The sequence below is a fragment of the Pan paniscus genome, chromosome 10 (assembly GCF_029289425.2).
Source record: "Pan paniscus chromosome 10, NHGRI_mPanPan1-v2.0_pri, whole genome shotgun sequence".
Classification (NCBI taxonomy): domain Eukaryota; kingdom Metazoa; phylum Chordata; class Mammalia; order Primates; family Hominidae; genus Pan; species Pan paniscus.
This window is the reverse complement of record NC_073259.2, coordinates 12,403,157-12,429,982: the sequence shown is the minus strand read 5'-3', so window position 1 is coordinate 12,429,982 and position 26,826 is coordinate 12,403,157. Positions and strand designations below refer to the sequence as shown.

General features: G+C 53.0%; 3 protein-coding genes across 10 annotated transcripts; 1 reads left to right on the top strand and 2 right to left on the bottom strand.

Annotated features, from left to right (window-relative positions):
- Nucleotides 1-188: 188 nt before the first annotated feature.
- Nucleotides 189-15,495, bottom strand: USP5 (ubiquitin specific peptidase 5). Of its 2 annotated transcripts, none has more exons than XM_003820274.4 (20): nucleotides 14,550-15,495; nucleotides 11,321-11,446; nucleotides 11,014-11,080; nucleotides 10,685-10,818; nucleotides 10,385-10,530; nucleotides 9,944-10,128; nucleotides 9,105-9,199; nucleotides 8,212-8,405; nucleotides 7,284-7,355; nucleotides 6,587-6,674; nucleotides 6,334-6,459; nucleotides 5,719-5,872; nucleotides 5,209-5,383; nucleotides 4,266-4,354; nucleotides 3,519-3,641; nucleotides 2,849-2,992; nucleotides 2,627-2,772; nucleotides 1,947-2,100; nucleotides 1,574-1,658; nucleotides 189-838 (listed from the first exon to the last, which is right to left on the bottom strand). In XM_003820274.4, exons 1-20 carry the CDS (start codon nucleotides 14,658-14,660, stop codon nucleotides 745-747), a joined length of 2,508 nt encoding a protein of 835 aa, XP_003820322.1. In that variant the 5' UTR covers nucleotides 14,661-15,495; the 3' UTR covers nucleotides 189-744. The 2 variants fall into 2 exon arrangements, with proteins under 2 accessions (XP_003820322.1, XP_003820323.1); XM_003820275.4 differs by having other exon boundaries at nucleotides 3,450-3,641; nucleotides 14,550-14,682.
- CDCA3 (cell division cycle associated 3) lies at nucleotides 14,780-18,006 on the top strand. 4 transcript variants are annotated; one of them, XM_003820280.5, is made up of 6 exons: nucleotides 14,780-15,618; nucleotides 15,831-16,007; nucleotides 16,244-16,373; nucleotides 16,976-17,269; nucleotides 17,405-17,511; nucleotides 17,636-18,006. In XM_003820280.5, exons 2-6 carry the CDS (start codon nucleotides 15,888-15,890, stop codon nucleotides 17,789-17,791), a joined length of 807 nt encoding a protein of 268 aa, XP_003820328.1. In that variant the 5' UTR covers nucleotides 14,780-15,618; nucleotides 15,831-15,887; the 3' UTR covers nucleotides 17,792-18,006. The 4 variants fall into 4 exon arrangements, with proteins under 4 accessions (XP_003820328.1, XP_008971924.1, XP_008971925.1 ...); XM_008973676.4 differs by having other exon boundaries at nucleotides 15,485-15,618; nucleotides 17,051-17,269; XM_008973677.4 differs by lacking the exon at nucleotides 17,405-17,511 and having other exon boundaries at nucleotides 15,485-15,618.
- Nucleotides 18,007-19,447: 1,441 nt separating this feature from the next.
- On the bottom strand, nucleotides 19,448-26,824 carry GNB3 (G protein subunit beta 3). 4 transcript variants are annotated; one of them, XM_055095323.3, is made up of 10 exons: nucleotides 25,783-26,824; nucleotides 25,474-25,560; nucleotides 25,195-25,233; nucleotides 23,747-23,853; nucleotides 23,586-23,649; nucleotides 23,298-23,460; nucleotides 23,125-23,191; nucleotides 22,845-23,046; nucleotides 21,023-21,239; nucleotides 19,448-20,041 (listed from the first exon to the last, which is right to left on the bottom strand). In XM_055095323.3, exons 2-10 carry the CDS (start codon nucleotides 25,528-25,530, stop codon nucleotides 19,935-19,937), a joined length of 1,023 nt encoding a protein of 340 aa, XP_054951298.1. In that variant the 5' UTR covers nucleotides 25,531-25,560; nucleotides 25,783-26,824; the 3' UTR covers nucleotides 19,448-19,934. The 4 variants fall into 4 exon arrangements, with proteins under 4 accessions (XP_054951298.1, XP_034791139.1, XP_063449408.1 ...); XM_034935248.3 differs by having other exon boundaries at nucleotides 25,474-26,824; XM_063593338.1 differs by having other exon boundaries at nucleotides 19,448-21,239.
- Nucleotides 26,825-26,826: the final 2 nt, after the last annotated feature.

The following is a 26,826-nucleotide window of genomic DNA, read 5'->3' as shown; positions in this document are numbered from 1 at the left end:
TTTGTGTCGGCATTTAGTCACTCTACTCCACCTCCCCACCCAACCCCAATTTTCCTAGAGCTCTAGAACGAGTGAAAAGTGGAGACTTGCCTTTGGCGGGGAGGCGGCCAGAGTTAGGAGTTTTCTTAAGCGCCCTCCTGCTAACCCCAGGAAGGTAAGCCTCTCCCAAGGTATCAAACAGGACACAATTTAGCCGTTGTACTTTTATTCACATCGTGTATTTTGGCATTTTCCAGAGAAGGACAAGGAAGAGACAGGGTGGGGGAAAGACTGAGGCAGGAGGGCAAGGGGGGGGGTCCCTATTTCCCTCACATCCCTCCTTGACCAACCACACAGGGGCAAACAAAGGGGGAGGGGAGGCACAGGTGATTGCTCCACTGGGAGAGGATGCACAAAGCTACACCCACGCGCACAAACGAGACCCCTCCCTCCACACCAGGGGGCTGGGCGGGGCGACACAGAGAAGCAGAGCACTGTGGATTCCGGGGGCAGGGGAAGCAACAAAGTCTCCTTACAGACAGGTGGCCGGCCCCTCCCGTCCCCGTCCTGCTCCATCCCCAGAGTCTATCGCTGCCCCTCTGCTCTGCCCAGCCATTCTCCCACGGCCTCCAGCTTCTTCCCTGCTGCCGTGGGACAAAAGGAAAAAGGGTACAGAGCAGAGGGGCTGAAGTCCATCCCTCAGCCCCTCTCCCTCATGCCAGGTGGTCTTCCCCTGCCCTCATTGGTAAGGGGTGAGGCAGGCTCTTAGCTGGCCACTCTCTGGTAGAAGTAGATGTAGCCCAGGTCCTTGGGCGGCTTCTCGGAGGCACACACTTTCTGGTCATTGTAGATCACCCATCTGGGGAAGTGGGGAAAACAGAAAAGGATGAACAAACTGGGCATTCCAAGTGGCATCATGTAGTCTCTCAGACATGGCCCCTGGAAGTGCTCTCCACATTCTCTGCCCGTACCCCAAATCCACAGCCCAGCCACCATGTGCCTTAAGGGAGCTTCACAACCTCACAAGGGTCACGGACCCTATTATGTCTTCAGATCCTCCAGTACCTTTACAACCACCCTCCACCCATTCCAGGGAGGCAGGGGGTTGGTAAACTTTTTCTGGCAAGGGCCAGATAGTATTTGAGGTTCTGCAGGCCCTCTCTCTGGTCTCTGACACAACGACTCAACTTTCCTGCCGCAGCGTGAAAACAGGCACAAACAACACATAAACAAGTGTGTCCAGGTTCCAGTGAAAATTTATTTACAAAGGCAGGGGGCCTGGCCAGGCACGGTAGCTCATGCCTGTAATCCTAGCACTTTGGGAGGCCGAGGCAGAAGGATCACTTGAGCTCAGGAGTTCAAGACCAGCCTGGGCAACATAGTGAGATCCCATCTCTATTTTAAAAAAAAGCTGGTGGCCAGATCCAACCCTTGGGCCAATCACTGCTGCAAGACCTTCTGTCACTCTCTGGCACTTTATGTCCCCATCAGGCAGTCCCTTCACCTTCTCCCATAGCTATCCCAAGGACTTCCAAATGGCCCTCCTCATTCCCACCACCATTCTCCATTCAAAACGCATGTGGCCAGCACTCACCTGCCTTCCTTCTTGATGTGGCAGACGTAGTGACCACACATGGTAGAGGTGCCCATGTGACTAATGAAGGCAAAGAGCTGATACTCTAGGAAAGGAGAGAGGGGGTCAGAGAAGGAAACAGAAGAGGAATGCTTGAGTGATGGCCCAAAGATCCAGACAACAGCTCAGACTCAGGACAGGAGTTTCAGGGAATGTGAGGCAGGTACTGGGCCAGAGCCTGTCTCCATGTCAGAGAACCCCACCCTCAGATGCCACGTTGAGGTGGAAAGAAGCCCCTGACTCCTGAGGAGGGCAGAGATGCCTGAATGAGGGATCTGGTGTAGTAGACTGACCAGATTCTACCAGGCCTGTCCTGCTTCCTGGGGATACTCACTTCCAGGACCATCCCGGACTTTAGGTCCCACTGGCACAGACTCAGAGATGGAGTCGGCAGCTGAGCGGCCCTCTGAGATGTCCATGGCAGCTTCAGCGTCCAGGTCGTCAATGTGACTGAAGATCCAGTCCACAGCCCGTTCTAAACTATTGTTCTTGGAGAGGAAGGAAGCATTACTTTTTTTCTTGAGACGGAGTCTTGTTCTGTTGCCCAGGCTGGAGTGCAGTGGCGCGATCTCGGCTCACTGCAAGCTCCGCCTCCCGGGTTCACGCCATTCTCCTGCCTCAGCCTCCCAAGTAGCTGGGACTACAGACGCCCACCACCACGCTTGGTTAATTTTTTGTATTTTTAGTAGAGACGGGGTTTCACCATGTTAGCCAGGATGGTCTTGATCTGCTGACCTCGTGATCCGCCCACCTCACCCTCCCAAAGTGCTGGGATTACAGGCGTGAGCCACCGCGCCTAGCCAAACAGAAGCATTACATTTTTAACAAGTTCTGGGGCAAAAAACCCAGCAGTGAACGCAGGCTTCAGCTCCTTCATCGTAGCCACAAAAGAGTGGTGCCCAACCTCGGCCAGACCACACCTGTTGTCTTTGGTCTTGCTCAAGAAGGATGGCCCCTCATTCCCACCCCCTTCTTCCCCACTGGCCCCATGTCCTTAGCTGGGGCAGCCCATACCGTGGCCCGCAGCGCTTTCAAGGCCTGGTCCCGGGAGAAGCCCATGGAGACAATGGTGGTCACACAGTCCTCGGGAGGGGGGTCGGCTGCTGCGCTTGTGGAGCCCGGCCCACTAGAGCCAGGCAGGATGAGGGGGTTTGCAAAATCTGTGGATGTGAAGGGGTTGATGTGTTTGGGGGAGGATGGAGGCCCTGCCCCACCCTGCTCCCCACCCCAGCCTACCTGGATCATCCATGTGTGACATGACCCAGTTCATGGCAGCCTCAGCCCCGCTGTTGCCCGTGTAGTAGACAGCTTTGCGGCAGGCATCCATAGGGAAGCCCATCTCCACCAGCTGGATGATGACTGATTCATCCAGCATGGGCGCTGTAGTGGGAATTGTGGGTACACGGACCGACTGATGGGGCCACTGTTTGCTCCTCCTCCCTCCCACAGGCCAGGACCCAGCCCTCTTCCAGTCACCCATTCCATGCATTTTTCTCCCATGGATTGGCACCTCATCCCCAAACCAAAATGACCACACAATTGTAATGTGGGTCCCTGCCCATTCTCACAGAATGGGCCCTGTTTCTGGAGCATGATACCCCCACCCTACCCAAACCAGGGAGGTAACAAGGGCAGAGAGGCCACTCGCTGGCACTGCTGCCATCCACACCCATAAGGTGGCTGGGAGTGCGCTGGGGAGGCCCCATGTCAATCAAAGAGGGCAGAGGAAATTTGAAAGGGAGGACAGGAGAAACACAAAGGACAGGGGCAGGGGATGCAAGGCAGAGAGGCCCCCATCAGCACGGGAGAGAGACAGGCAGGAAGAAGAGTCACTAACATGTCGGAGAGGAGAAGTGAGGGGAGCAGAAGGAGTCTTCGTCTTCGTTGCCATAGAAACCAAGGCTACCTTTGGGCTCATCCGGAGTGACCAGGGGTGGGGCAATGTCTGGCAGCTCCTCCTCTCCGGGCTGCAGCCCTGTGCCCCTCAACTGGGAGATGTCGAGCTCCTCTGGCATCTCGATGGACACATCTGTGGGAAAAGGGTCACCTCAGCAGCTCCCGGAGGCCTACCTGGAAAGTGATTCGGGAACCTCAATCCCCTGCCCCCTATGTCAGAACTGCTCTGTAAAGAGGAGCTGCTAAAAGCACGGCACCCGTCTTAGGGGTCCCAGTATAAGACAAATAATACTAAGCCTGGGAGTCGGGAGGCCAGGATGCTGGTCCTAGATCTACCATAAATAATCTATGGACAGGGCAGGGGGCCTAGAACTTGTGAGACAGAATGATTTTATATTCCTGTGAGTCTCAACTTCCTTATCTAGAAAATGAAGGTACATCACGAGTTCTCAAATGACAGTCAGGGACCTGTAAGACTCACGAGAATTAATTGTTTCGAGATTATCAAAATGAAAATATTTTACCATTTAAAAAAAACTACAAAAATCACTTTTGGTTGTAAATCATACCTATAACAATCAAAGAAGTCTTTTAATATTTTTAGTTAGTGCTTTCAAACTAGATAAATTTTGAAACATTGAAGGTGATTTTTTTTCCTCTTTCAGAGGAAACTTTGAGAAACACTAGTTTATATGTGTTAAAGCCCCTTCTTTTTCTAACATTTTCTGTGTAACCTCCCTCATTCCAGCAGCCATACCCAGTTTCTTGGGCACCCAGTCTAAGCCGAAGGTGAACTTCTTGATCTGGATGACCAGGTAGTCAGGGAATGAGGCAAATCGTGTGGTCCTAGGGAAGAGAGAATGTGCTGGTACCCAGAGAATCCCCAGGGTTTTCCTCTCCTGAAACTCCCACCTGGGGTTCAGCCCCTCATGGGTAGAAGTCCCAATAACCCAGAAGATCCTCCATATTCTTCTCTTCCCCTGGGCAGGTGTCTGATGCCTGTCCTCGGCCAACGAGGAGCAGTAGAGGCCAGAAGGAAGGCTGTCAACAAAAAAAAGAAAAAGAAAAAAGCCCAGGCATGGTGGCTCATATCTGTAATTCCAGCACTTTGGGAGGCCAAGGCAGGACGACTGCTTGAGCCCAGGAGTTAAGAGACCAACCTGGGCAACATAGCAAGACCCACACATAGGAAAAAAAACATAGCAAGACCCACACATAGAAAAAAAAAAAAAAAACCCACACAGAGAGGAAGAGCTGTTTCACTGGCAGGAGCAGCAAAGGGCTGGGTAGCTGACTCCCCGAGACCAAAGCCCTTTTTCAGGTCTCACACCCATGCCAGGTGCCAATGGCTAGGCTCAAAGTGTGGCTATTTGCTGGAAATCCAAATTCTGCCCACAGCTGATCCTAAGTGCCTGTGCTCAGCCATGACTGAGGGGCAATGAAGAGAGGCTACGCTACAAAGAGACCGTGTGCCACAGAAGAGGGAGTGGTTGGGGCAGGACAAGGTGACAGATAGAGTCAGTACCCGTGTCCCCCCTACCAGGGCCCCTTGGTTCCATCAGGGCCAGATTACCAGCCCAACTGATTCAACCCTGAGGTTCCAACCACAAAGGGATGAAAGAACAGGGAAGAGACAGAAGTATCCTCTGGGATGGCTCTGCCATAGACCCACAGCCTCAGGCCCCGACCAGACGACTTACTTGACAGCTACTGACTTGGCCTGCAGGGCCGTGCTCCAGAAGTCATCGACCTGCTCAGGGGCCCCGTAGGCCTCCAGGCAAGAGCTGAAGGGCACCTGGGCCCGAACCAGTTCTGGCAGTGCCATCTTCTCCTCTTCGGCTTGCCGCTTCTTCTCCTCGTACTCCAGAAGCTCCTCTGGTGACAGAATGGGTTGGTGGATCCTTCGGAGGGTGCTGCTTCTTTGCCTCCTTAGCCTCTCCCTACTGGCTCTGTGTCCGTATTTCAGTTCCTCTACCCTTCCAAAGCACCCCTGACACATGTCCAATATATCTCGCCTGTTTCCATGCAGCTCTGCTAACAAGCTGTGTCCACTGGACGAGGTTAATCCTACCTACTCCTGGTGGCCCAGACTGGAACCTTGGCTGGTGGAGCAGGGCATTCCCTGAGCTGTGCTCCCATGAGGTGCCCAAGCATTCCTCCTAGACCTTAGCCTCCCACCGTGCCACGGCCTTGCTGATGGAGCAGCCTACCTTTGTTAAGGGCTGCATCCATGGGCACAGGCAGCTGCATGATGTAGTCAACTCGCTGGGTGTACTTCACCTTCTCTGTGGCCAGGCACTTGATCTTTTCCTCCACCAAGAAGCGGAACACTTCATTAGGATTTTCAGAGCTCCGGCAATTCCTCTATGGGAAAGAGGCAGGGTAGGGAGGTCTGGGCAGCCAGGGAACAGAATGGGGCCTGAAAGGTTCATGGGAGAGTCAGGGAGAGAAGGCAGACTACCACTCGGAACTCAGGGACACAAGAGCAGAGCAGAAACCTTCCCTAATTCACCAACCCCTCCCCATTTCTGGCCCCATCCCTGCACCGAGGGACTGTGTTAGAACACGCTTGTATTTTTCTTTATAAGCAGTAAGTATTCTCTTATCATTGTCTTTGGGCATAATCTGAATTGGGCTTCAAGCCCATCAAGGGTAGGGATCAACACCTTCACTGTCCTCCTCAGGTGCAAGCACTGTTCACAGGGACACAGACTGTTGGGGTTCAGGGATGGGACTGGGTTGGGGCTGATAGAGGGAGAAATGGGCAGGAAGGAGAGCGAGTAAATTGCAGGAAGATAGGGGTGTGCCATCTTGCCAGCCCTTACCTCCACCATGTTGATAAGGTGAAGGAAGAACTCCTGGGCATCCTGCTGCCGGTTGGTGGAGAATTCAGGGTGGCCCTTGCCGATGAGGGCCTTGAACATCCGAGGGGCAATGCCATCTTGAACTTCCTGGGAAGAGTCAGGGCAGGGACTCAGCTGGGGCTCAGTGGCCATCCAGGGGCCTTCTTTAGACATCTCCCAGACCTCAGCTTCCCCACAATCCCAGGGCCTGAAAGGGACAGGGTCCTAGACGCACCTTCTGTTCTGGCACCCGCTCCCCATCGCCCGACTCTGGTACTGGCTTGGAATACTCCCCGGAGAGAAGGCCATGGCCCAGCTTGGCCCTGCATTAATATCCAAGAAAACATTTCACTTCAGTCAACTAACGACCCTGTGTGTCCCCAGCTCAACCCCCTGCTCGTGGCTCTCCCTAGCTAACTCTCAACAACGTGAAAAACCTTAGATTCTACAGGAACCCAGCTCAAGACAGACAACACGTCCAGAAGACAGTCACCCGAATGCTCCTAATAGGCCAGTGGTGGCCGTGCACGGTGGCTCACGCCTGTAATCCCAGCACTTTGGGAGGCCGAGGTGGGCAGACCACGAGGTCAGGAGATCGAGACCATCCTGGCCAACATGATGAAACCCCGTCTCTACTAAAAATACAAAAAAAAATTAGCTGGGCGTGGTGGCATGTGCCTGTAGTCCTAGCTACTCAGGAGACTGAGGCAGGAGAATCACTTGAACCCAGGAGGCAGAGGTTGTAGTGAGCCGAGATCGCGCCACTGCACTCCAGCCTGGCAACAGAACAAGACTCCGTCTCAAAAAACAAAACAAAACAAAACAAAAAAAGCCCAGGGGTTAAAGTGCTGTGCCCCCCAGGCGGTCAGGGAGGAGGAAGGTATACGGCCATGACTCTCAACAGCTTTCCTACATAGGACCTGGTTACATACACCTGGGTGCTGAAATCCTGGGTAGGGTCCGTCGGGGCATTCTGGAAGATCTTCTCCAGCTTATCCACATACCTAAAAGTCAAGGGAAGGACAGTTGGAGGGGCTCTGGCCTGAGCTCCGAGGAAAAGGGAAGGAAGCAAACATTTACTAACTCTGTGAACGGGCTCCCCTCAAGAGTGGGGAGTTGCTGTGGGTGAACCTTGGAGTTGCTTCTCTCCAGCAACCTGCCTGTTCTCCCCTTCTCAGCTATGTCCAATGTGCAAGCACGCTTGGCGGCAGAGGAGCCGGGGAGGGGGAAGGTAGCCTGGGATTAGGATAAGTGCAGTTCACGTTCTATTGGACAGAACCTGTTGATATGTTCTGAGCATTCACATTCTAATTGTTTCCCAAATTCGAAAGTAAACTCATTTCTGCTGAGAACCTGCCTTTATTCTTAAGTGTACCAAGCCCCCCTCCCTCCCCAAGTGCTACATGTCCATGTTAGGTGCTCATCTGATGTCACTGCCCTAAAATAAAGACCACCTGCTAACCCTTGAGTCTGTCAGAAGGCCACAGAGCCCTGGGACTTGGCACTCTGCACTATCAGTGGGGTTTGTGTGTTGGGGTGCTGGTGGTGCAGCTCCCTAACTTGCTCCCCTCACAGCATGTCAGCCAGAGTGTGACAGGAATTATTCTTTTTTTTTTTTTTAAGAGAAGACAGGGTCTCGCTATGTTGCCCAGGCTGGTCTCAACCTCCTGGGCTCAAGCAATTCTCCCATCTTGGCCTCCCGAAGTACTGGGATTACGGGTGTGGGCCAACACACCCAGCCGATAGGAACTACTCTAAGACTAGAATCAAACACAGAGGTGCTGAGGGAAGCTGAAGGAGGAGTATGCCCAGAGGGTGCTGACCAGGAGGGGGCCTGGGGAAGGAGAGGTCACTACTCACTTCCTCTGGAAGTCAGGGATGCTGAAGAGCACCTGGACCACAGAGTTGAGGTAGCAGCTGTTACCCAGGTTCCGGATGCCTGTGTAGCCAGGCCCAAACAGGGGCTTGAGTGGCACACCCGACTCCTGGATCAGCTCCCATTCACCAATCCGCTGGTTCATGTCTATCTCCAACTCAGTCATCGTCTTGTCTGTCTGTGTGAGAAGGGGCACTTCAGACTGAGTGAGAAACTCAACCCTGTAGTTTTTACCTTGATCTCTCACTGAGTCTAGGATGATACTCAACTGTGGCCTAGAATTTGTGGAATTACAGGCTCAAACATGGGAGGTATGTTGAGTATCGTCCAGTTCAAGTTCTGGAAGGCCACACATAATTGTCCCAGAGGCCCGTTAGTCATCAGGGCCTCTGCTTGAATGAGGAATAAAATTTCCTTCTACCTGAAATGTTTTTGCCATCCTTAAGTTACCCCTAACCTCCTTCACATTGTCAGTTAAGCATCGCTTCCTCAGGGAAATGTCCCTGATCCCTAAACTAGGCCAGGCCACCCTGCTGTGAATTACTGTAGTACCCTCCGCCTCTCTTTCACAGTGCCCACCAGTTTGCAACTATTCACTTCTTTATCTGGGAATGTGACTAATGTCTGCCTTTTCTTCTAGAGTAGAACTCTTTAAGCAAAAACCACATCTGTCTTACTCACACAGCATCTAGCACATAGTAGGTACTCAGTACTATTCACTGAATAAATGATTTTAGATATTTAAAAGAAGCCTGTGTATCTTGGGGATGGGGTTAACTAGAAGATTTCTCCAAAACCCTACCTCAGCCTCAGGCAAAGAGGAAGGGCCCTCACAGGGGCAGGAAGTAGAAGAATCTGAAGTTGAAGGGGGTCTCACCTTCTGCATCTTCAGCATGTCGATGCCGAAGTGGGACAGGTGCTCAGCCAGGCTGGGGTCCAGGACCATGTCATCCTCATCATATGAGTACACGTCTAGAGCAGGAGGCAGGAAGAGAATCAGGGGAAGTGGCTCAGGACTAGCCAGGCCACCATCCCATCCCTTGCACAGAAGGGACTTGAGGGGACAGAAGGAGAGCCAGTAAGGTCCACCCTCTTGGTTCCCTTGAATATGAGTAATATGAGTGCGGTCATGGCCCTTCTGGGGCTGACGGTCAGGGAAGACAGATGAAACAGGGTGAGGGTTGGAATTACTTGTGATTCTGATTCTACCTTTATAGGATAAGGTAAGACAGGCTTGGTAGGAAAGGGATGAGGATTTGAGTGGCGAGTAATCAAAAATTTAGTCTCATCTGCAGTATTTTCCTTTTTTGAGACAGGGTCTCTGTAGCCCAGGCTGGAGTCCAGTGGTGCAATCATAGCTCACTGCAGCCTCAACCTCCCGGGTGCTCAAACAATCCTCCTGCCTCAGCCTCCTGAGTAGGTGAGACTACAGGCAGGAGCTACCACACCCAGCCAATTTTTCTTTTTTTCTTTTTTTTCTTTTTTGGAGAGATGAGGTCTCACTATGTTGCCCAGGCTGGTCTCGAACTCCTAGGCTCAAGCGATTCTCCTGCCTTGGCCTCCCAAAGTGTTGGGATCGCAAACATGAGCCACCGCACCTGACTACTTTCCTTTCTTATCAAGATAATGCATTCATGTATTATACATGTCACACGAAATTACTAACAAATGAAATACATTTAAGCATGAGAGTGGCTGGAGGAGGGGTGGCTGTACCAGCTCCATCAGGGGTGATGGTGCCCAGCTTGACAGCTAACGGGTAGCCTGTCTCTCGGTAGTGCTCCACAGCGTGGTTGTTGCCCCCACTGCCGTCGAAGTAGCGTCGCCCACAGAGGATGGAGCCATCAGTCAGGTTGAGCCACAGGTTCTCTCTCATGTCACACTTGGAGCACTTCCAGCCACTAACCCACAGAGAAGAGAATCAGCAGAAATGTGGGTCGGGGATTTGAGGGAGTGGCAGAGAGAGGGGGCTCTGCAGGCCCCCTGCCAATCCAAGGTCTCTCTCTCTTCTCCTCTGGCCATCCCCATGTCTTGTTCATTTCCAAGCTTCCCTTCCTGTCCTGCTCCCTACCCTCTCTCCCACCAGATCCCCCAGAAAAGTGGGCTCCTTGTCCTTGCTCTGGGGGTGGTGCCCGAGGCAGAGGGGCCAGGCCTCACCAGGGAGGGATTCGAGCAGGGTTGTCCAACTGCTTGAGGCTGAAGGCATGCTTAGACACCTGCCGTACTTCCCCATCCCATGCCTGCACCTCCTGCTTGCGGGAGGCTGAGTCGGCCGACAGTAGGGCCTCCACTGCACTGGTCACCTGGGGGAAGCAGAGGGTCAGAGGCAATACCCAACCCCCTGCCCCACATGCCCCTCTTCCCCTTGGCCTTCAGCTTTGTCAGTGCTTGCCTAAGACACCACTACCCTGGCCCATCTTGCTCTAGAATCTTGGGTAGCATGGCGGGGAGTCATACCCGATCTCTGACAATGTCAGGCAGTCCCCCGAGTCCATCCCGGGCAATCTCCAGGTAATCTGGCAAAATGACAATCTTCACATCCTCGTCTAATTCAAACTTCTCCTCGCTAAGGTCAAACCCGCCTTCAACACCTGGAAGGATAGGGAAGAAGAGGGAGAGTAGAGCAATGACAACAGGTCAATGTCCCTCCTCCGAGCCAGCACCTCACTTGCCCCATCCAGAGTTCTAGGGCCATCAATCAGGCCCACTCTTTGGGGCTTTCCTGGTGCTGCTGAGAGCCAGAAAGACCAGCTCAGGGAGAAGAATAGGACTGCAGCGGTGCTCACCAATAGCCAGCCGCGTGGGCTTCTTCCGGGGTGGGTCTCCAGTGCCTGTAGCAGGGTCCTCCTCTTTCTGTAAAGAAGCAGGAAGGGCTGGATCAGCAATGAGCACGAGCGAAGGAACAAGTCGGGAGGAGGGACGGAAGGAGGTAGTGGTTCATCTCAGAACGGAATAAAGCTAAAAAACATCTGTGCCAAGCTTTAATGACACAAAAGTAGGTGAAAAAAAGAAACTGAGTCCAATAGGAGGTCAGAATGGAGCAGACAGAATGGAACAGAATGTACCCAGGCCTTGCCCCAGCCCTGTTCCTACCGGGCGCCGGGTCCGCCGGAGGTGCAAGTAGACTCGCTGGCCGGTCTTATTGAAATGTCTCTCCACATACTGTTTCCCGAAGCCCAGAAACGTGTTCATACAGATGTAGAGGCCCCCCTCAGACTCCTGTAGGACAAGAGGTAAGGGTGAAAACACAAGGATGTTATGAAGCCTGGCCAGGTGAGGAAACCAAAACCTGGAGTCAGAAACTGCTGGGTTCCAGAAGAAATGTTCTGTTCTCTAACACTGTGTGGCCCTTGGCAAGTTATTTAGCCTTTTAGGACCTGGGACATAGCTAAGATTCTCCCCATTTCCTCCCATGACTTTGATAACAACCAACAAGGACATCAGGGGGCTGAGGAACACCAGCTCATCTTCGCCATTCAACAGCAACACCAGTCACCTTTTATCTTTCCACCTGCTCCTTCTTGGGCTTTGGAGCTCTTTAATCAATCACAGAGGACTTCCTTCACCTCTGTCCTGGGGCTAACAGATCCAGAAAGTAAATGGGGATCAAATACTGTGGACTTCCAGTGCTGGAGATTACATTCAAAGGGAAAAAGGGTCCCTTCGTGGGAGAGGAAACTTTCATGTGAGACATTGAACCCAAACCAGGGGACACCTAAGACAAACCCTATCTCATCTCCATGATTCAGAAAACCTTCCAGACCAGAGGAGCAGAGATTCCAGCACTTGAACAGTATATCTGACCCGAGTGTGCCAGCAAGCAAAATTACCTTTCCTTTAAAAAAAAAAAATTTATTTTAGAGACACTGCACTCTGTCACCCAGGCTGGAGTGCAGTGGCACGATCATAGCTCACTGCAGCCTCAACCTCCCCGGCTCAAGTGATCCTTCTGCCTCAGTCTCCAAAGGAGCTGGGACTACAGGCACATGCCACCATGCCTAGATTTTTTTTTTTTTTTTTTTTTAGAGGTGGGGTCTCGCTATGTTGCTTAGGCTGGTCTTTAACTTGTGTGGCCTCAAACAGTCCTTCCACCTTGGCCTCCCAAAGTGCTGGGATTACAGCGGTGAGACTAAACATCCAGCGAAAAAGACCTTTCTTTTACCACATTCTACCAGGTAGTCAAACCCTGGTCCACACTGTGAGTCTTCTCCCTCCTCTCCTGCTGAAGTGTGGCTTCCAGGGGAACAATGACTTATTAGGGACTCACAGCTAAACACGCACCCAGTCTGGCAGGGTCATGAAGTCCAGCATTCCATAGCCACCACCCTCTCTCCTCTGCCTCCCCTCCGACCAATAAGATCCCTGCTGAAGTCCCAACAAATCACCAATCTCAAAGCCATCCCCTTCTGACAACAATCTCGCAACACTTGCTGAGATAGCTAGAACACACATAACCCGTGAAAACAGGGACAGACGGGTGTCCACCCAGAAACACAGCTGAGAAGGGAGGATGGGCTTCCCCCAAAGCTGACCAAGTTTTCCAGTGCCTTTGTAAAGAGTGATGGAGAAGGTGGAGGAGGAAATTGGAGACAATAAGGGTCTTCCCTCAGATCCAAGGCTTTGAGCAACAACAGACATCCTCTTCCAGGAATAAAAGTCTCAGTGGCCTTGAACATTTCTCTGCTGTGATATGAAAAATAGTGCACTGTCTAAGGTAGTTCTTGGTCCCATAGATTGCTCTGTACCACTTCCTAGAACAGTGTGTACTGCAAGTTCATGAACAAATAGAGCATTTCTCACCGGGGAGGTCAACTAAGCTCTTTCTACCATGAGCCCAATTTGAAGGTAACCAAATATGCTGGAAGTTGGTTAGCAAAGAACTAGGGCACACTGAAAATCTCTTGACTTGGGGTGAAAAAGAGAAAGTTTCAGAAGATTACAAAAACCCTTTTTGGATTATTCAAAGCAGTTACTAAGGAGAGAGACAGGAGTGAATAAAAGTGTAAAGAGGGACCCACTGACTTCTACCACCTGCTGGTAATTTAAGAAAAACCTTTCCCTCCTGGGAAGAATGTGGGAGCTCTGAAGTGATTAAACTCCTCTGTTGGAAATTAAAGATGCTGATTTCACCAAGGATTGGGAACCCCGGAGCTCTGCTCCGCGCAGTGCTCTTTTACCTCTGCCAAAGCCAGACTTCAGAGAAGCAGCACATTGTCTGAGGCCCAGATCAAAGCCTAGCAAACCAAGCAAACCACAAATCACAGTGATGATCCTGAACTGGGCCTCACATCATGCTGTTCTACTCAGTACTGGTGATGCAGTAATGAAGGCTTTCCACTCTGACTTGCAGTTTTCAGGCCATGAGCTGGTCTGGCAGAATACACTGGGCAGGGCACAGCAGCTTGAGGGGAGGGGTGGTGAGGGGGGCGGATCCCAACCAAGCTGCTGCCTTCTCAGTTCAGGCCCCAAAGGGCCTTGGCTTGAGGGTGACATAGGGAAGGCAGAACTGCAGGAAGGGAGGTACCAGGTGGAGCCTGCAAAACGTGAAGCATGGTGTGGGAGGTGGCTTTGTGTAACTAGCCAAGAGTAGGAGCGGGATGGGAAAGAGGCCTTAGCATCCTCCGAGAAAGAAACCACCTCTCTAGGAATACTTTAAAAGGGGTTATCTCAGCTGTCCGTGATAGGCTGGGGGGCGGGGGAAGGGTGGGGGCTGCGGCCATTGCTCACTTCAAAGGAGAAACGACTAGAGCTTTCCTCTCCTCTTTCCTCCCCTCCCCGCCCCCTGTCTGTTTTAACCACGGGGTGGAGGCTCTCTGCCTTTCTCAGAACCGGACTTCTTGAGAGTCCACTCCCAGACTATTAACCGCCTAGGAACTGCGGTCCCCACCCCCCAACTCCAACCCCGGCCGAGAACAGTGGGGAGTCGTCCCCATCACTCCTACACGAGACTACAAAACCCGGAGAGCCGTGCGCGGCAGACAAGGCCGACTGCCAGGTTTTCTCAAGGGTCCACTTGGGGGATGTAGTCCGACGGTCGGGCTGCGCCCCTAGCTTAGAACGGCAACGAAGGCAGTGAGTGACTACAATGCCCACAGTGCTCCACGAAGCGGGGAGCCGGAGAGGTGAGCGCGGCGGCTTCCGGGGACGGTAGTCACACGACAGCCGCAGTTAATGAAAGGCAACGGCAGAGTGGAGCGTGGGAGACTACAAGTCCCATGGTGCATCGCAGGGAGGCGGTAGCCCAAGCCTTGCAGGCCCCAGTGGAATGACCAGGGCGATGGAAGGAAGTCGTGCTCGTTGCGGGCGTGGGGAATGGGCTTACCGGCGTGTCGAAGGAGAAGGCGCACTCGTCTTTGTGGACCCGGTCTCCAGCCTTAGGGACCCGGATCGTCGGTAATACTGACAGCAGCGCCTCCTCACTCAGCTCCGCCATGACACCGGCAGCAGCTTCTCCACACACGGCGGCTCCCACCGTTCCCAGTCCCCTCCCCTGCCCCTCCCGTCCAATGAGCGCCACTCGTTAGGGGCATGCGCCGCGGAGACGACGCGCGAGAATGGCAGTTGGACGGAGCCTGCCTGCCGGTGCTCCGCCCCTGCCCCGCGCTTGACTGACGCCAATGAGAAGCGCTCCTAAGGCAATTGATGGTTGAAAGAACCAATCCCACTCCTCCAGGGCGGGAGCGCACGTAGAGCAGCTAGGTGGGCTTCGGGGTTGCAGCTGCTGCGGCTCCGCAGCTGCTCCGGCTCTGGGACCCTTAGAGTCCATTCGCGTGCCTTCTATTGAAGAGCAGGAACTGACGGTTGTTTTAGGCCTCTCAATTCCAGAAAGTTTCCTGGGGACCTGTCCGGTCGGAAGGTCGAGGGACAGTTGTCTTGGTATTTGAAAAGGGGGTATCCAGTGAGGCGGAGCTTGAGGGGGTTGTGTCGAGTGACTGATACAGCTGTCAACCAATAAAGCTACTATCGCTCGCCTCGGGAAAACCATCACAACTCCAGCTGGATGTGCGCATAATAGTGTAATCACTCATGATTCTATTTTGTTTAATAATTCGTTCTTGAGACTAGACGTCTCGAAAGCGAAGACTGGCACTCCTCAGTCTGCCACGGACGGCTCGCAGGCAGATACTGAACAGAAGTACCCTTATCAAGGAGGCGTCACCCCTGGGCAAGCCTAGCATCAGTCCATTGACACCCACAGTCACCATGATAGACGTTCTCCCAGACCAACAGCTTCCTTTGGCTCGAGGCGGGTCTTACGTGGAGGGCCTATGGGAACTACGTCGGCTCAGCCAATAGGGTCAGGGCAGGGGGCGTGGCGGGAAGTTTGAAACTGGTAACTTCGGGAGTTGAGCCACGAGCTGTTGTGCATCCAGAGGTGGAATTGGGGCCCGGTAAGTGATTTGAATAATTTAATAAATAAGTTAGAGGGCTCAGCAGGCCCAGAACGAGCCATTTTGTCAGCTGCAGCAGTCATTAACTCCGCAGAGGCCTCTGGTCCCTCGCCAGGAAGTTTCTTCACTGGAAACTGGGAAGACAGGGTGGTTTAGGGTTGAAGGTCCGACGTGGAAGAGATAAGGGCTGAGACCTGAGTCACTTCTCACAGGCATTCCCTCCTCGTCCCGGGCTGGCCCTTGCCCCCACCCTGCAACTCCTGGTGGAGATGGGCTCAGCCAAGAGCGTCCCAGTCACACCAGCGCCGCCTCCGCCGCACAACAAGCATCTGGCTCGAGTGGCGGACCCCCGTTCACCTAGTGCTGGCATCCTGCGCACTCCCATCCAGGTACTCTGGGCCAGCGTGGGAAAGGCAGAGAATGTCTGAATTCTTGGGTCTCTTCCTAACCTGATTTTGAGAGAGCCGTCATGCCCCCACCCTTATCCTAGCCTTATTTTCTGCAATCTCAATCTGTGTGGGGTAGGCTGGATATCTGAGGGCCTTGGCAATTCCTTCCTGGAATATGGGGAGGAGAGGAGAGAAGAGTCAGGGCCCAGACTTGTTCTAGCCTATGGTCTTGACAGGTGGAGAGCTCTCCACAGCCAGGCCTACCAGCAGGGGAGCAACTGGAGGGTCTTAAACATGCCCAGGACTCAGATCCCCGCTCTCCTACTCTTGGTATTGCACGGACACCTATGAAGACCAGCAGTGGAGGTAAGTGTTGGGCCCAGGGAATGCTGATGAAGCTGTCATCTATTATTCTTGGGTAGGGTCCATGAAGCCATTCTCTCAGGGTTCCTTAAAGGGGCCTCCATCCTCCTGCTTCGGACCCATCTCACTCTTATCTCAATATTTTGTTCCCAGCCTGGGTGCAGTGGGTCATGCCTGTAATCCCAGCACTTTGGAAGGCCGGGGTGGTCAGATCGCTTGAGCCCAGGAGTTCAAGACCAGCCTAGGCAACATGGCAAAACCCCATCTCTAGAAAAAATACACACACATACACACACACACACAAAAGCACGGTGGCATGGGCCTGTGATCCCAGCTACTCAGGAGGCTGAAGTGGGAGGATTGCTTGAGCCCACAAGGTCAAGGCTGCAGTGAACTGTGATCACGCCACTGCACTCCAGCCTGGGGGACAGAGCAAGCCCCATCTCAAAAAAAAAAAAATTGCTCCCTTTCACCTTGATTTCCTTGATTTCTCTCTTCCCACTTGCTCACCCTCCTGGGCATGAGTCCTGGGTTTCTGTATGTTTTGCTCCTTGCTGAATGTTGTGTATCAGAAGGTCACTGTTCACTTCACTTTCTTCCTCTAGACCCCCCAAGCCCACTGGTGAAACAGCTGAGTGAAGTATTTGAAACTGAAGACTCTAAATCAAATCTTCCCCCAGAGCCTGTTCTGCCCCCAGAGGCACCTTTATCTTCTGAATTGGACTTGCCTCTGGGTACCCAGTTATCTGCTGAGGAACAGATGCCACCTTGGAACCAGACTGAGTTCCCCTCCAAACAGGTGTTTTCCAAGGAGGAAGCAAGACAGCCCACAGAAACCCCTGTGGCCAGCCAGAGCTCCGACAAGCCCTCAAGGGACCCTGAGACTCCCAGATCTTCAGGTACAGAATCTAAGGCAAGATGCAGGGAAGATAAACTAGGATAATGTTTTGGGATAAGGTCCATGGGTGAGTGTGGGAGGAATAAACTGTAAGTCCTAGTTTTGGGTCCTTGCTTTAACGCCTTACCCACCCCAGGTTCTATGCGCAATAGATGGAAACCAAACAGCAGCAAGGTACTAGGGAGATCCCCCCTCACCATCCTGCAGGATGACAACTCCCCTGGCACCCTGACACTACGACAGGTAAAGGAAGAGAAAGTGCAAGCTGTTACTAGGATATCCAACGTAGAGGGTGGGAGACCCTTTTACCCAGATCTTCCCTCTTCTGAACAGCAACTCCCCCCAACTCATACACTGCCGTTTTCAGGGTAAGCGGCCTTCACCCCTAAGTGAAAATGTTAGTGAACTAAAGGAAGGAGCCATTCTTGGAACTGGACGACTTCTGAAAACTGGAGGACGAGCATGGGAGCAAGGCCAGGACCATGACAAGGAAAATCAGCACTTTCCCTTGGTGGAGAGCTAGGCCCTGCATGGCCCCAGCAATGCAGTCACCCAGGGCCTGGTGATATCTGTGTCCTCTCACCCCTTCTTTCCCAGGGATACTGAGGAATGGCTTGTTTTCTTAGACTCCTCCTCAACTACCAAACTGGGACTCACAGCTTTATTGGGCTTTCTTTGTGTCTTGTGTGTTTCTTTTATATTAAAGGAAGTAATTTTAAATGTTACTTTAAAAAGGTATATGTAAACCTTGCACCGAGTTTTCTGTGTGTAGAATGGCGGCCTAGAGAGCTTGCATTCCCTGGCCTGAGCCCACTGATGCTCTGAGCCTTCTTTGCACATCTCCCTTAAACCATGGTGTCCCTATGGCTCTGTCCTTGGCCCTTTCCTCCTGCTCTCCCTAGGTGTTTACTTCTAGGGCTTTAGCTATCACTTCCCTATATTCCGGTAACTTTCAGGTCTCTCTCTCTAACCCTGACCTTTATCCAGCTGCCTTATAAGTACTTCAAAGTCAGTTTGTCTAAAACTGAATTTATGATCTTCCCCCAAAAGCTATTCCTCATTCCCTCTTCCCTATCCTTGTGAATGACAGCATTATCTACCCAGCCACCAAACCCAAACCTTGGCCATTATCTCGAATCCTTCCCTCCCAATGTCCTATATCCTAGCATTTGGTCACTAAATCCTGGTGATTCCACATTTTGTTTGTTTGCTTGTTTTTTAGAGGCAGGGTCTTGCTCTTGTCACCCAGGCTGGAGTGCAGTGGCACGATCACAGCTCACTGCAGCCTCAACTTCCTGAGCTCAAGCGATTCTCCTGTCTCAGCCTCTCGAGTAGCTGGGATTATAGGCATGAGCCACCACGCCTGGCTAATTTTTGTATTTTTTTTATAGAGATGAGGTCTTGCCATATTGCCCAGGCTGGTTTCAAACTCCTAGGCTCAAGTGATCTGCCTGCCTCAGCCTCCTGAAGTGCTGGGATTACAGGCATGAGCCACCATGCCCAGCCTGCCCAGGTAATTTTTAATTTTTTTGTAGATACAGGGTCTTACTATGTTGCTCAGGCTTGTCTCAAACTCCAGACCTCAAGAGATCCTTCTGCCTCAGCCTTCCAAGGCTCTGGGATTACAGGCATGAGCCACTGTTCCAGCTGATTCCACATCTTTAATCTCTTCCTAATCCCTCTCCCTAACCCCTCTGTCCTGTCGCTCTTGCATTTCTTGCCACCCGCCTCCTACCTTGTTTCCCCAGTGCCAGTCCCTCCCTTTCATCAACCTACACTGCTTCTTTCTGAAAGATCTGGAGCAATCTTTCTGAGAAGCATAACTGATCATGTTACTACTCTGCTCAGAACTCCTCAATGGCTTCTCATTGCCCTTAGGAAAAAGTCTGGACTCTCTGGCTTGACATTCAAGACCTTTTATAATCTGATTCCTTCTCAAGCTGACCCTCCCGTACAAACACATGGGCACCACAGGCAGGCCATAGCGAACTGCTGCACACAGTCCCCCAGCCACCTGCTGAATACCTTCTCCCCCTGACCCATCTCAGGCCTCCTCCCATAAGCCCACAAGCTGTCCAGCACCCAGCCTTTATCACAGCACCTGTAACACATTACTGCCCTTAAGTGGGACCTGGGTCTTTTTGGAACAGAAGAGAGTGGAAGGCAAACATCACAGATGTACCAGGGTGCTACACTTTATTGCAGGTGTCTTAGGAGAGAAAAAAAGGTAGAAAAAGGAGAAAGCATGAATAAGAAGAGGGCCAGGACCCTAGTGGTGCCAGAGCCATAGTCACAGGGCCAAACGCCCTATACCACCCAGGCCTGTAGTGGCTCTAGGGGAGGAATCCTAGGGCCTGGGGCCTCAGACTCAAGTCTGCTGGGCCTGCAAAGGGCTGGGGAGGGGCAGGTTGTCCTTGCTCATTAAGGGAGAGGCTGTGAGGACTGTGGGGAGGGAAGGCCATGGGAGGAGATGGGGTAGTTCTTTGCCCCTGTGTCCCTGATGCTGCCTCCCAAAGGCACAGTCCCATGCTCCCCACTGCCCTCAAAGGAGAAAGCTTAGTGGGAATGGCACCCGGAATATAGAAGAGAACACCTGAATGAGATGGGGTCGGGCAGGGGGCTGCTGAGTGTCTTCACTGCCTTCCACTTCCCTTTCTCCAGCCTCCTCAGTTCCAGATTTTGAGGAAGCTGTCCCAGGAACCTGTGGCCACAGCCATCCCATCAGCTGTGACTCCCAGGCAGCTGACCCTGTTATCGTGGCCAGAGAGGATGCCTGAGGAAGAGGGAAAGGAGTCAGCCTGTCTTTCCAAGCTGATTTGGAAAGCAGTGTGTGCATGCGTGTAAGTGTATGCATGGGTGTGTGTGTGTATGTGGGTGTGTGGGGGGATATGTGTGCATGTGTATGCATGTGTGGGTGTGTGTACGTGTGTGTGTGCATGTGTGCTTGAGCACATGCATGCAGGGATCCTAGACTCGGTAGACTGGGCTCAACCCCTGAAGAAGGCTAAGAGACTGAAAGAGGATTAGCCGTAGGGCAGGGGGTTCTCTGTCAAGAGCTTTGGTTGGGGGAGGGCTGGGATCAGACAGAGAAAGGCTGGAAGCATCTGTGTACTATGAAAAAACCCGAGGGCACCTTGACAGGTGCTGGAAAAGAGAAGGCAACCGTTCATCCTATTTCTTTGCTTCCAGATGAAGAAACTGAGGCCCATGGAGGAGTGACTTGTGCAAGGACACTCAGAAAGTGAGCAACAGAATTAGGATTTGGATTCTGCCCCTGGCCAGTGTTATTTTCATCAGCACCTGGCCTCTTGATAGAGAAGAAGCCATCCTATCTGACCAACTTCAGGCTAGTCTTAGATGAGCCCTAGGCTGCAGTCAGGGCCCTCGGGCCACTCCAGATCTCCTTGATTCTGCCTTGATTCCATGTTTCCCTGAGGCTGTCTTGCCTCTCAGTGGGTGCCCCTGAAATGCCAGGAACCCAGAACTGACCGGACAGTCATGGTCCACAGATCTCCTAGGGCAGGGAGCAGTCATGGCATTGGGGAGTGGAGAGAGGCTGCTTAGAGCAACACTGAGGGAAAACAGTCCTAGTTGGGAACCAAGGGGTACTGGATTCCAGGGGTGGAGTCACCCAGTGACAAGGGACAGCAGTAAGAGAGTCCGAAATGGGAGCTGATGGGGGGTACAGAATGGGGAGGGAGGGCTGGGGAGGGTCCTTCCAGCTGAGGAAGCAGCAGCCAGGGCTGGCCCTTACCCACACGCTCAGACTTCATGGAGTCCCAGACATTGCAGTTGAAGTCGTCGTAGCCAGCAAATAGCAGGCGGCCACTGAGGGAGAAGGCCACGGACGTGATGCCGCAGATGATGCTCTCGTGGGAGAAGCAGATCAGCTCCTGGTCTGCCCGCAGGTCAAACAAGCGGCAGGAAGCGTCATCCGAGCCCGTGCAGATGGCCTCTCCATTGGGGAAGAACTGAGGGCACGGGTGGCAAGTGGGTCAGGGATCAGACCTGGGCAGCCCACAGCCTCTCCCACCCTCTGCCTCCCACCTGACAGCTCCAGGGCAAGCCGCTGCTCTCAGCCTCCCTGCCTGTCCCTTCCTTGGTTTGGGGTGAGAAGCAGCCCTGCCAACACATACCACGTGCCAGTGACTTCCCTATGCCCCTCGCCCGCTCTGCACTATACAGCGCTGCAGGCAGGCATCATTTCCATGTCGCAGGCAAGAGCACCAAGGCTTGCCTGCAGTGACCCGGCTAGAAGGGCGGACGGAGGTTGTCCCAGACTCCCAGACTACACAAGTGGGCTGGATCAGGGTGTGCAAGAACAGGGTCCAGTACAAATGCAAGGCCTGGATCTCATGGCGAGCAAATGTCAGATAAGCTCAAACGGAGGGAGAGTCTACAGAAAACTGGTTTGTACTCTTCAAAAATGTCAATGACATAAAAGACAAAGGTGGGAAAACAGTTCCAGTTTAAAGGTGGTGACGAAAAAGATATGGCGAGGAAAGGTAATGCACGTTTCTGGATTGGATCCTGGACAGAAAAAAACATGAGCTATTATGGACATTTTTGAGGCTATTGGTGAAATTTGAATATAGACTGTAGACTATAGTATTGTGTCAATGTTGAGTTTCCTGATCTTAAGAATCATACAGTGATTATGCTACAGAAGGGCTTTGTTTCAGGAAGTACTTAAGGGGTAAAGAAACATGATGTCTGCAACCTACTTTCAAAAGACACAGAAAGAAAATGTGTATCTACATCTAAGTGTGTATGTGTGTGTGTATCTATGGCTATTTCTCTACAGAGAAAAAATGATAAAGCAAACGTGATAAAATGGGCTAGGCGTGGTGGCTCATGCCTGTAATCCCAATATTTTGGGAGACTGAGGCAGGAGGATCGCTTGAGCTCAGAAGTTCCAGCTCAGCCTGGGCAACATAGTGGGAACCCATCTCTACACAAAAATCAAAACATTAGCCAAGCATGGTCACACGCATCTGTAGTCCCAGCTACTCAGAAGGCTGTGGTGGGAGGATTGGTTGAACCCTGGAGGTTGAGACTGCAGTGAGCCATGATAGCACCACTGCATCCAGACTGGGCAACAGTGTGAGACTCTGTCTCCAAAAAAAGGAAAGAAAGAAAGGGCTAGGGAAGACTGGGCACAGTGGCTCACATCTGTAATCCCAGCACTGCACTCTGGGAAGCTGAGGTGGGAGGATCACCTCAGGTCAAGAGTTCAAGACCAGCCTGGCCAACATGGCAAAACCCCATCTCTACTAAAAATACAAAAAATTAGCCGGGCATGGTGGCGCACACCTGTAATCCCAGCTATTCAGGAGGCTGAAGCAGGAGAATTGCTCCAACCCAGGAGGCAGAGGTTGCAGTGAGCCAAGATTGCACCACTGCACTCCAGCCTGGGCGACAAAGTGAGACTCTGTCTCAAAAAAAAAAAAAAAAAAAAAAGACAGTAAGAAAGGGCTAGGGAAGCTATGGGAGGGGCAGAGGATGTGTATTGTATGTGTTGTGGGGAGTGTGGGGGAAGGAGTTGGAGTGCAGCTGGGGTGGGGGGGTGCACTCACACAGATGGCGTTGATGTCCGACTCGTGGCCAGTGAAAGTCTGACGGCAGGTCCCCTCTCGCACATCCCAGAGCTTGGCACTGGCATCACAGGCCCCCGAAATGAAGAGATTGAAGTCAGGAGACACAGCCAGGCTCATGCAGTCACCCGTGTGTCCCACAAATACAGTCTTCTGCTGCCCAGTCTCAATGTCCCACAAGGCACTGCCAAAATGGAGGGAGACTGTTAGAGAAAGGCCGGGCCCACTCCCAAGCCCCAGCACCAGCAACGTTCAGCCTCACCACGTGGTGTCCCCCGAGCTGGTCACAATATTGTTGTCATCCAGGAAGCGGCAGCAGGAGAGATAACCTGGAGGCGGTTAGAAGGACAGTGCCCTGGCTGCAGAGCCACAGCCCACTGGAAGCCCAGGGTTCCCTGAACCCCTCAGGAGGGGAGGAGAGGGTCTCTCCCTCACCTGTGTGAGCAGAAAGCTCCCGGCTGACCTTGACATTGCCCTCACGGGATTTGAGGTTGTAGATGGAACACATGTTGTCCAGCCCCCCACATGCCACAAAGTTCCCTGATGGGGCATAGGCACAGGTCATGACCCAGGAGGAGCGCAGTGGGATGGCGTGCACCTGCAGGGAGGGTGGTTTGAGCAGAGATGGGACCGGAGCCAAGCTCCCAGCTGGGCACAGGAGGGTAGGCATGGCGCCCCTAGGAAGGATGCAGTGGTGGAGGCTCAGGGAGGCAGGGCTAGTACCTTGTTGGTGGTGTAGCTGTCCCACACGATCAGCTTCCCATCTTGCGAGGCACTTACCAGCAGCCTGGGGAGAGGGCATCCCATATCATGCAAGCCTCCCCTTCCCACCTTCCTCACTCCCGCTCTCGCCCTCCCATTCTCAGTTCCCCCCCAAGCCTCACTTAGAATCAGTGGCCCAGTGCATGGCGTAAATCTTGGCCAGGTGCCCCCTTAACGTCCGCCGCGTCCGCATCTGGACTCGTCCCACCACCTCTAGGCCAGACACCAGCTGCAGAGAGAGGGGCACTGAATATCAGGGTGAGCAGGTTACATGCCCAGATGTCTGTCACTGCCACTGATCTATACAAGTTCCCGCTCTGTGCCAGGCTCTAGGTCAGGCCCCCAGCCTTAGAGAAATAAGTCTCTGCCCTGGAGTGTCTTAGATTGATGTGGGAAAGAGATGCATGCATGGCCAGAGGTGTGTTGCTAAGTGTTTAACAAGCACCTCTCCAGTGTTGGTGAGGAAGGTGGGAAGGTGATTTCCATGATACGAATACTTGCACTTTGACCAGTTTCCAGCTGCCAATGTGAGGTCATTGGAAACAGATTTGGGAAGAGATGCACACAGCTGGCTCTCCCAAGCCGAGAGGAGCCTGCTTTCACCCACTGCTGCAGCACGGCTAGCTTTTTAACTGGGTGCCTGGGGCATCACCATGACCCTGAACTGCACCTCCTGAAATTTGTGGTACTATGCCCCTTGAGCTCTAACCACATTTTAGACTTAGGCTGGGGGTCCAGAGTGAACAGACTTGATTTGCCATCACTTGCATTGCTATCTTTTTTTAAAAAGTTAAAAACAATTTTTTTTATATTAAGAAGAGATCTCACTATGTTGCCCAGGCTGGTCTCAAACTCCTGAGCTCAAGTGATCCTTCCACGTCAGTCTCCCAAAGGGCTGGGATTACAGGCGTGAACCACTGCGCCCAGCCTGCTTTGTTATCTTGGGCAAGTTGCTTCACCTCCCTGGGTCTGTTTACTCAAGGTGTAAAATGAGGCTTATCATAGCACCTACCTTACAGAGATATCATGAAAATTCAATGAAATCGGGTATTTATGCAGCTTAGCCCAGTATCTGGCTCATAAAAAGTGTTCGCTATTAACATATTTAATCCAATCTAAGATGCATCACTAAGAAAGAAAAGATGCTGTCAATTCTAATTGAAACAATGATCCATTGCTGAATGCACCTTGATTTCAGAGATGTCAAAATGTGAAGAAATGTGCATCTTAGAATTGACAAAATACAGTATAGAAAACTAGCAGCTAGCGTCTACAAGGGCTTTATAATTTACAAAGTACTATCGCCTCTTCATCTGCAAGGCCCTGGGAGGGGGCTGTGGTCACTCTTGTTCTACGGATGAGAATAGGAACCGTGTCCGCATCTTTCACATCCAATATGGTGCCTGGCTCAGAGCAGGTCCCGCTAAATGTTGGTCGAATGAATTAATTAATGGGTTTCCTCACTCCAAGGACGTGCTGTACTAATGCTCGGAGCAACGCGCTATTGCGGGTCGGGGAGCTCCCTTCCCCTCCCCCCATGCCCTGCCTTCGGGGGGACAGGGGGTCTTACCTCTGCCAGAGTAACGTCAGCACAGGCTTTCCTGGCATCCTGCAGGGAAAGCAGACATCAGGGGAGCAAGGGCGAGGTGGGGGTGGCAGGTGCATGGGCCTTCAGGGCAGGTTGGTCTTGGGGCTCTGGGGCTTGGGGGTCTCAAATATGCGAACCAAGTTTAGAAAGTCCCTGGTCACTTCTAGTCACTCAAGAGCAAACCCAGCCCCTCCCCCTGGGCCACACTCCTCATGTCCCCAGCTGTTTTCTGGGGCCCCAGGGGGAGGGCTCTGGAGTTACTGCAATCTGCTTCTTGAGCTGCTCCGCTTCCTGACGCAGTTGCTCCATCTCCCCCATGGCTGACAGATCGAGGGGTCACTCTGGCTCCTGCCAGGAACATGGGGTCGCTGTGAGGAACCCCCACCAGGCTGTGCTTCTGCCCTTCGTGCCCACACCAGACTCCAAGACACAGGGAAACGACTGGGTGGCTGCACCCTCTCCCCAGCTAGGCCCTCCAAGTTTGGGGTCCTTTGCATCCAGCCCCAGCCTGCCTGAGCCCTGCCTGCGCCCCAGCCCAGGAGAGCAGAGCCCAGGCCAGCTCCCTCTTACTTGGGCTCTGGCTGGACCTCGGCCGGGTTTCCAGCTCCGGTTCCTGGGAGCCTCCTTACTCCCTCAGCTGCGACGCCCGCGCCCGCCCGTCACCTGCCCAGGCTCTGCTGCCAGAGGAGCTGGCCTGGCCTGGCCCCGACCGGCGGGGGGTTGGGGGGGCCTGACAGGGAAGGGTAGAGCCAACCACAAATGAAATCAGGCAAATGAAATCAGCTGGCAGGGGTGGGGGGAAGGGATGGGGGGAGGGAGGGAGGTGTACGGATTCCAGAGAGACTTGGGCCCAGCCTGGAGGAGGGTTGGGGGCAGGAGTGTGGGGCCATAGAGAGGGGCAGCCCCCACCACAAGCCCTGAGAGAGGAGGGGATGAAGGGGTGCTTCCCTGGTCAGTCTCTGCAGGCAGAGATAAGAGCATCAGGCCCCACAGGATTAGAGCAAAGCTGTGAGGATTAAGGGTTGGGGTTTGGGAGGGGTGCAAAGGAGCAGAGACAACTACAGCTCCAGTGGCCCCCCTGGTCCCGGCCCCCATCCATGGTGATGATCTTGGCAGTCAGGGCCACTTAGCAACCAGGCCAGGAGGCGGGATATAAGGGTGATAGATGGCCCCATTGTCAGTACCTCAAACTGTGCTCCTCAGCTCAGGGTGGTGGGGAAGAGGGTTTGGTGAGTATGGGAGGGTACAGGCAGGAGCTGAGATTAGAAAGGACTGATCTGGATAATCCTTCTTCTCGACAAACCCCAACCAGCTGCCTCTGGGTCTGATCCTGTTGGGGGAGAAAGGTACAGGGGACCCACAGAGAAGGATGGACAGGTCTGCCCCTATTGTGGGTGGGCAACGGATTTCAAGTGGAGGGAAGGCCCGCACGCTGCTCCCAGGCTGGGGTCTGGCCCCCTCCTTGCCCTCTCGAGGCTGTTAAAGCAGGGGTCAGAGAGAAAGCAGGCGGCCCTAAGTCTCAGCAAAGCTCAGAGAGGGAAGACAGGGCTTACACTTGGAGGCCTAAGGAGCAGCTGCCAGGGGCTTGGGTCATTTGCATGAGGGGAGCAGGTG

Bases quoted from the DNA above. Each gene is read 5' to 3' on its own strand.
- USP5 (XM_003820275.4), bottom strand. From the start codon at position 14,660: ATGGCGGAGCTGAGTGAGGAGGCGCTGCTGTCAGTATTACCGACGATC. The intron at 7,356-8,211 runs GTGAGTAGTGAC...CTTGACTTTTAG, and splicing joins ATCCCTGACTTCCAGAGGAA to GTATGTGGATAAGCTGGAGA. The intron at 6,675-7,283 runs GTATGTAACCAG...ATATTAATGCAG, and splicing joins CAGGATTTCAGCACCCAGGT to GGCCAAGCTGGGCCATGGCC.
- CDCA3 (XM_003820280.5), top strand. From the start codon at position 15,888: ATGGGCTCAGCCAAGAGCGTCCCAGTCACACCAGCGCCGCCTCCGCCG. The intron at 16,008-16,243 runs GTACTCTGGGCC...TGGTCTTGACAG, and splicing joins TCCTGCGCACTCCCATCCAG to GTGGAGAGCTCTCCACAGCC. The intron at 17,512-17,635 runs GTAAAGGAAGAG...TGCCGTTTTCAG, and splicing joins GCACCCTGACACTACGACAG to GGTAAGCGGCCTTCACCCCT.
- GNB3 (XM_063593337.1), bottom strand. From the start codon at position 25,530: ATGGGGGAGATGGAGCAACTGCGTCAGGAAGCGGAGCAGCTCAAGAAG. The intron at 25,234-25,473 runs GTAACTCCAGAG...CTTTCCCTGCAG, and splicing joins AGCTCAAGAAGCAGATTGCA to GATGCCAGGAAAGCCTGTGC. The intron at 21,240-22,844 runs GTGAGTGCACCC...CCGTGCCCTCAG, and splicing joins CGGACATCAACGCCATCTGT to TTCTTCCCCAATGGAGAGGC.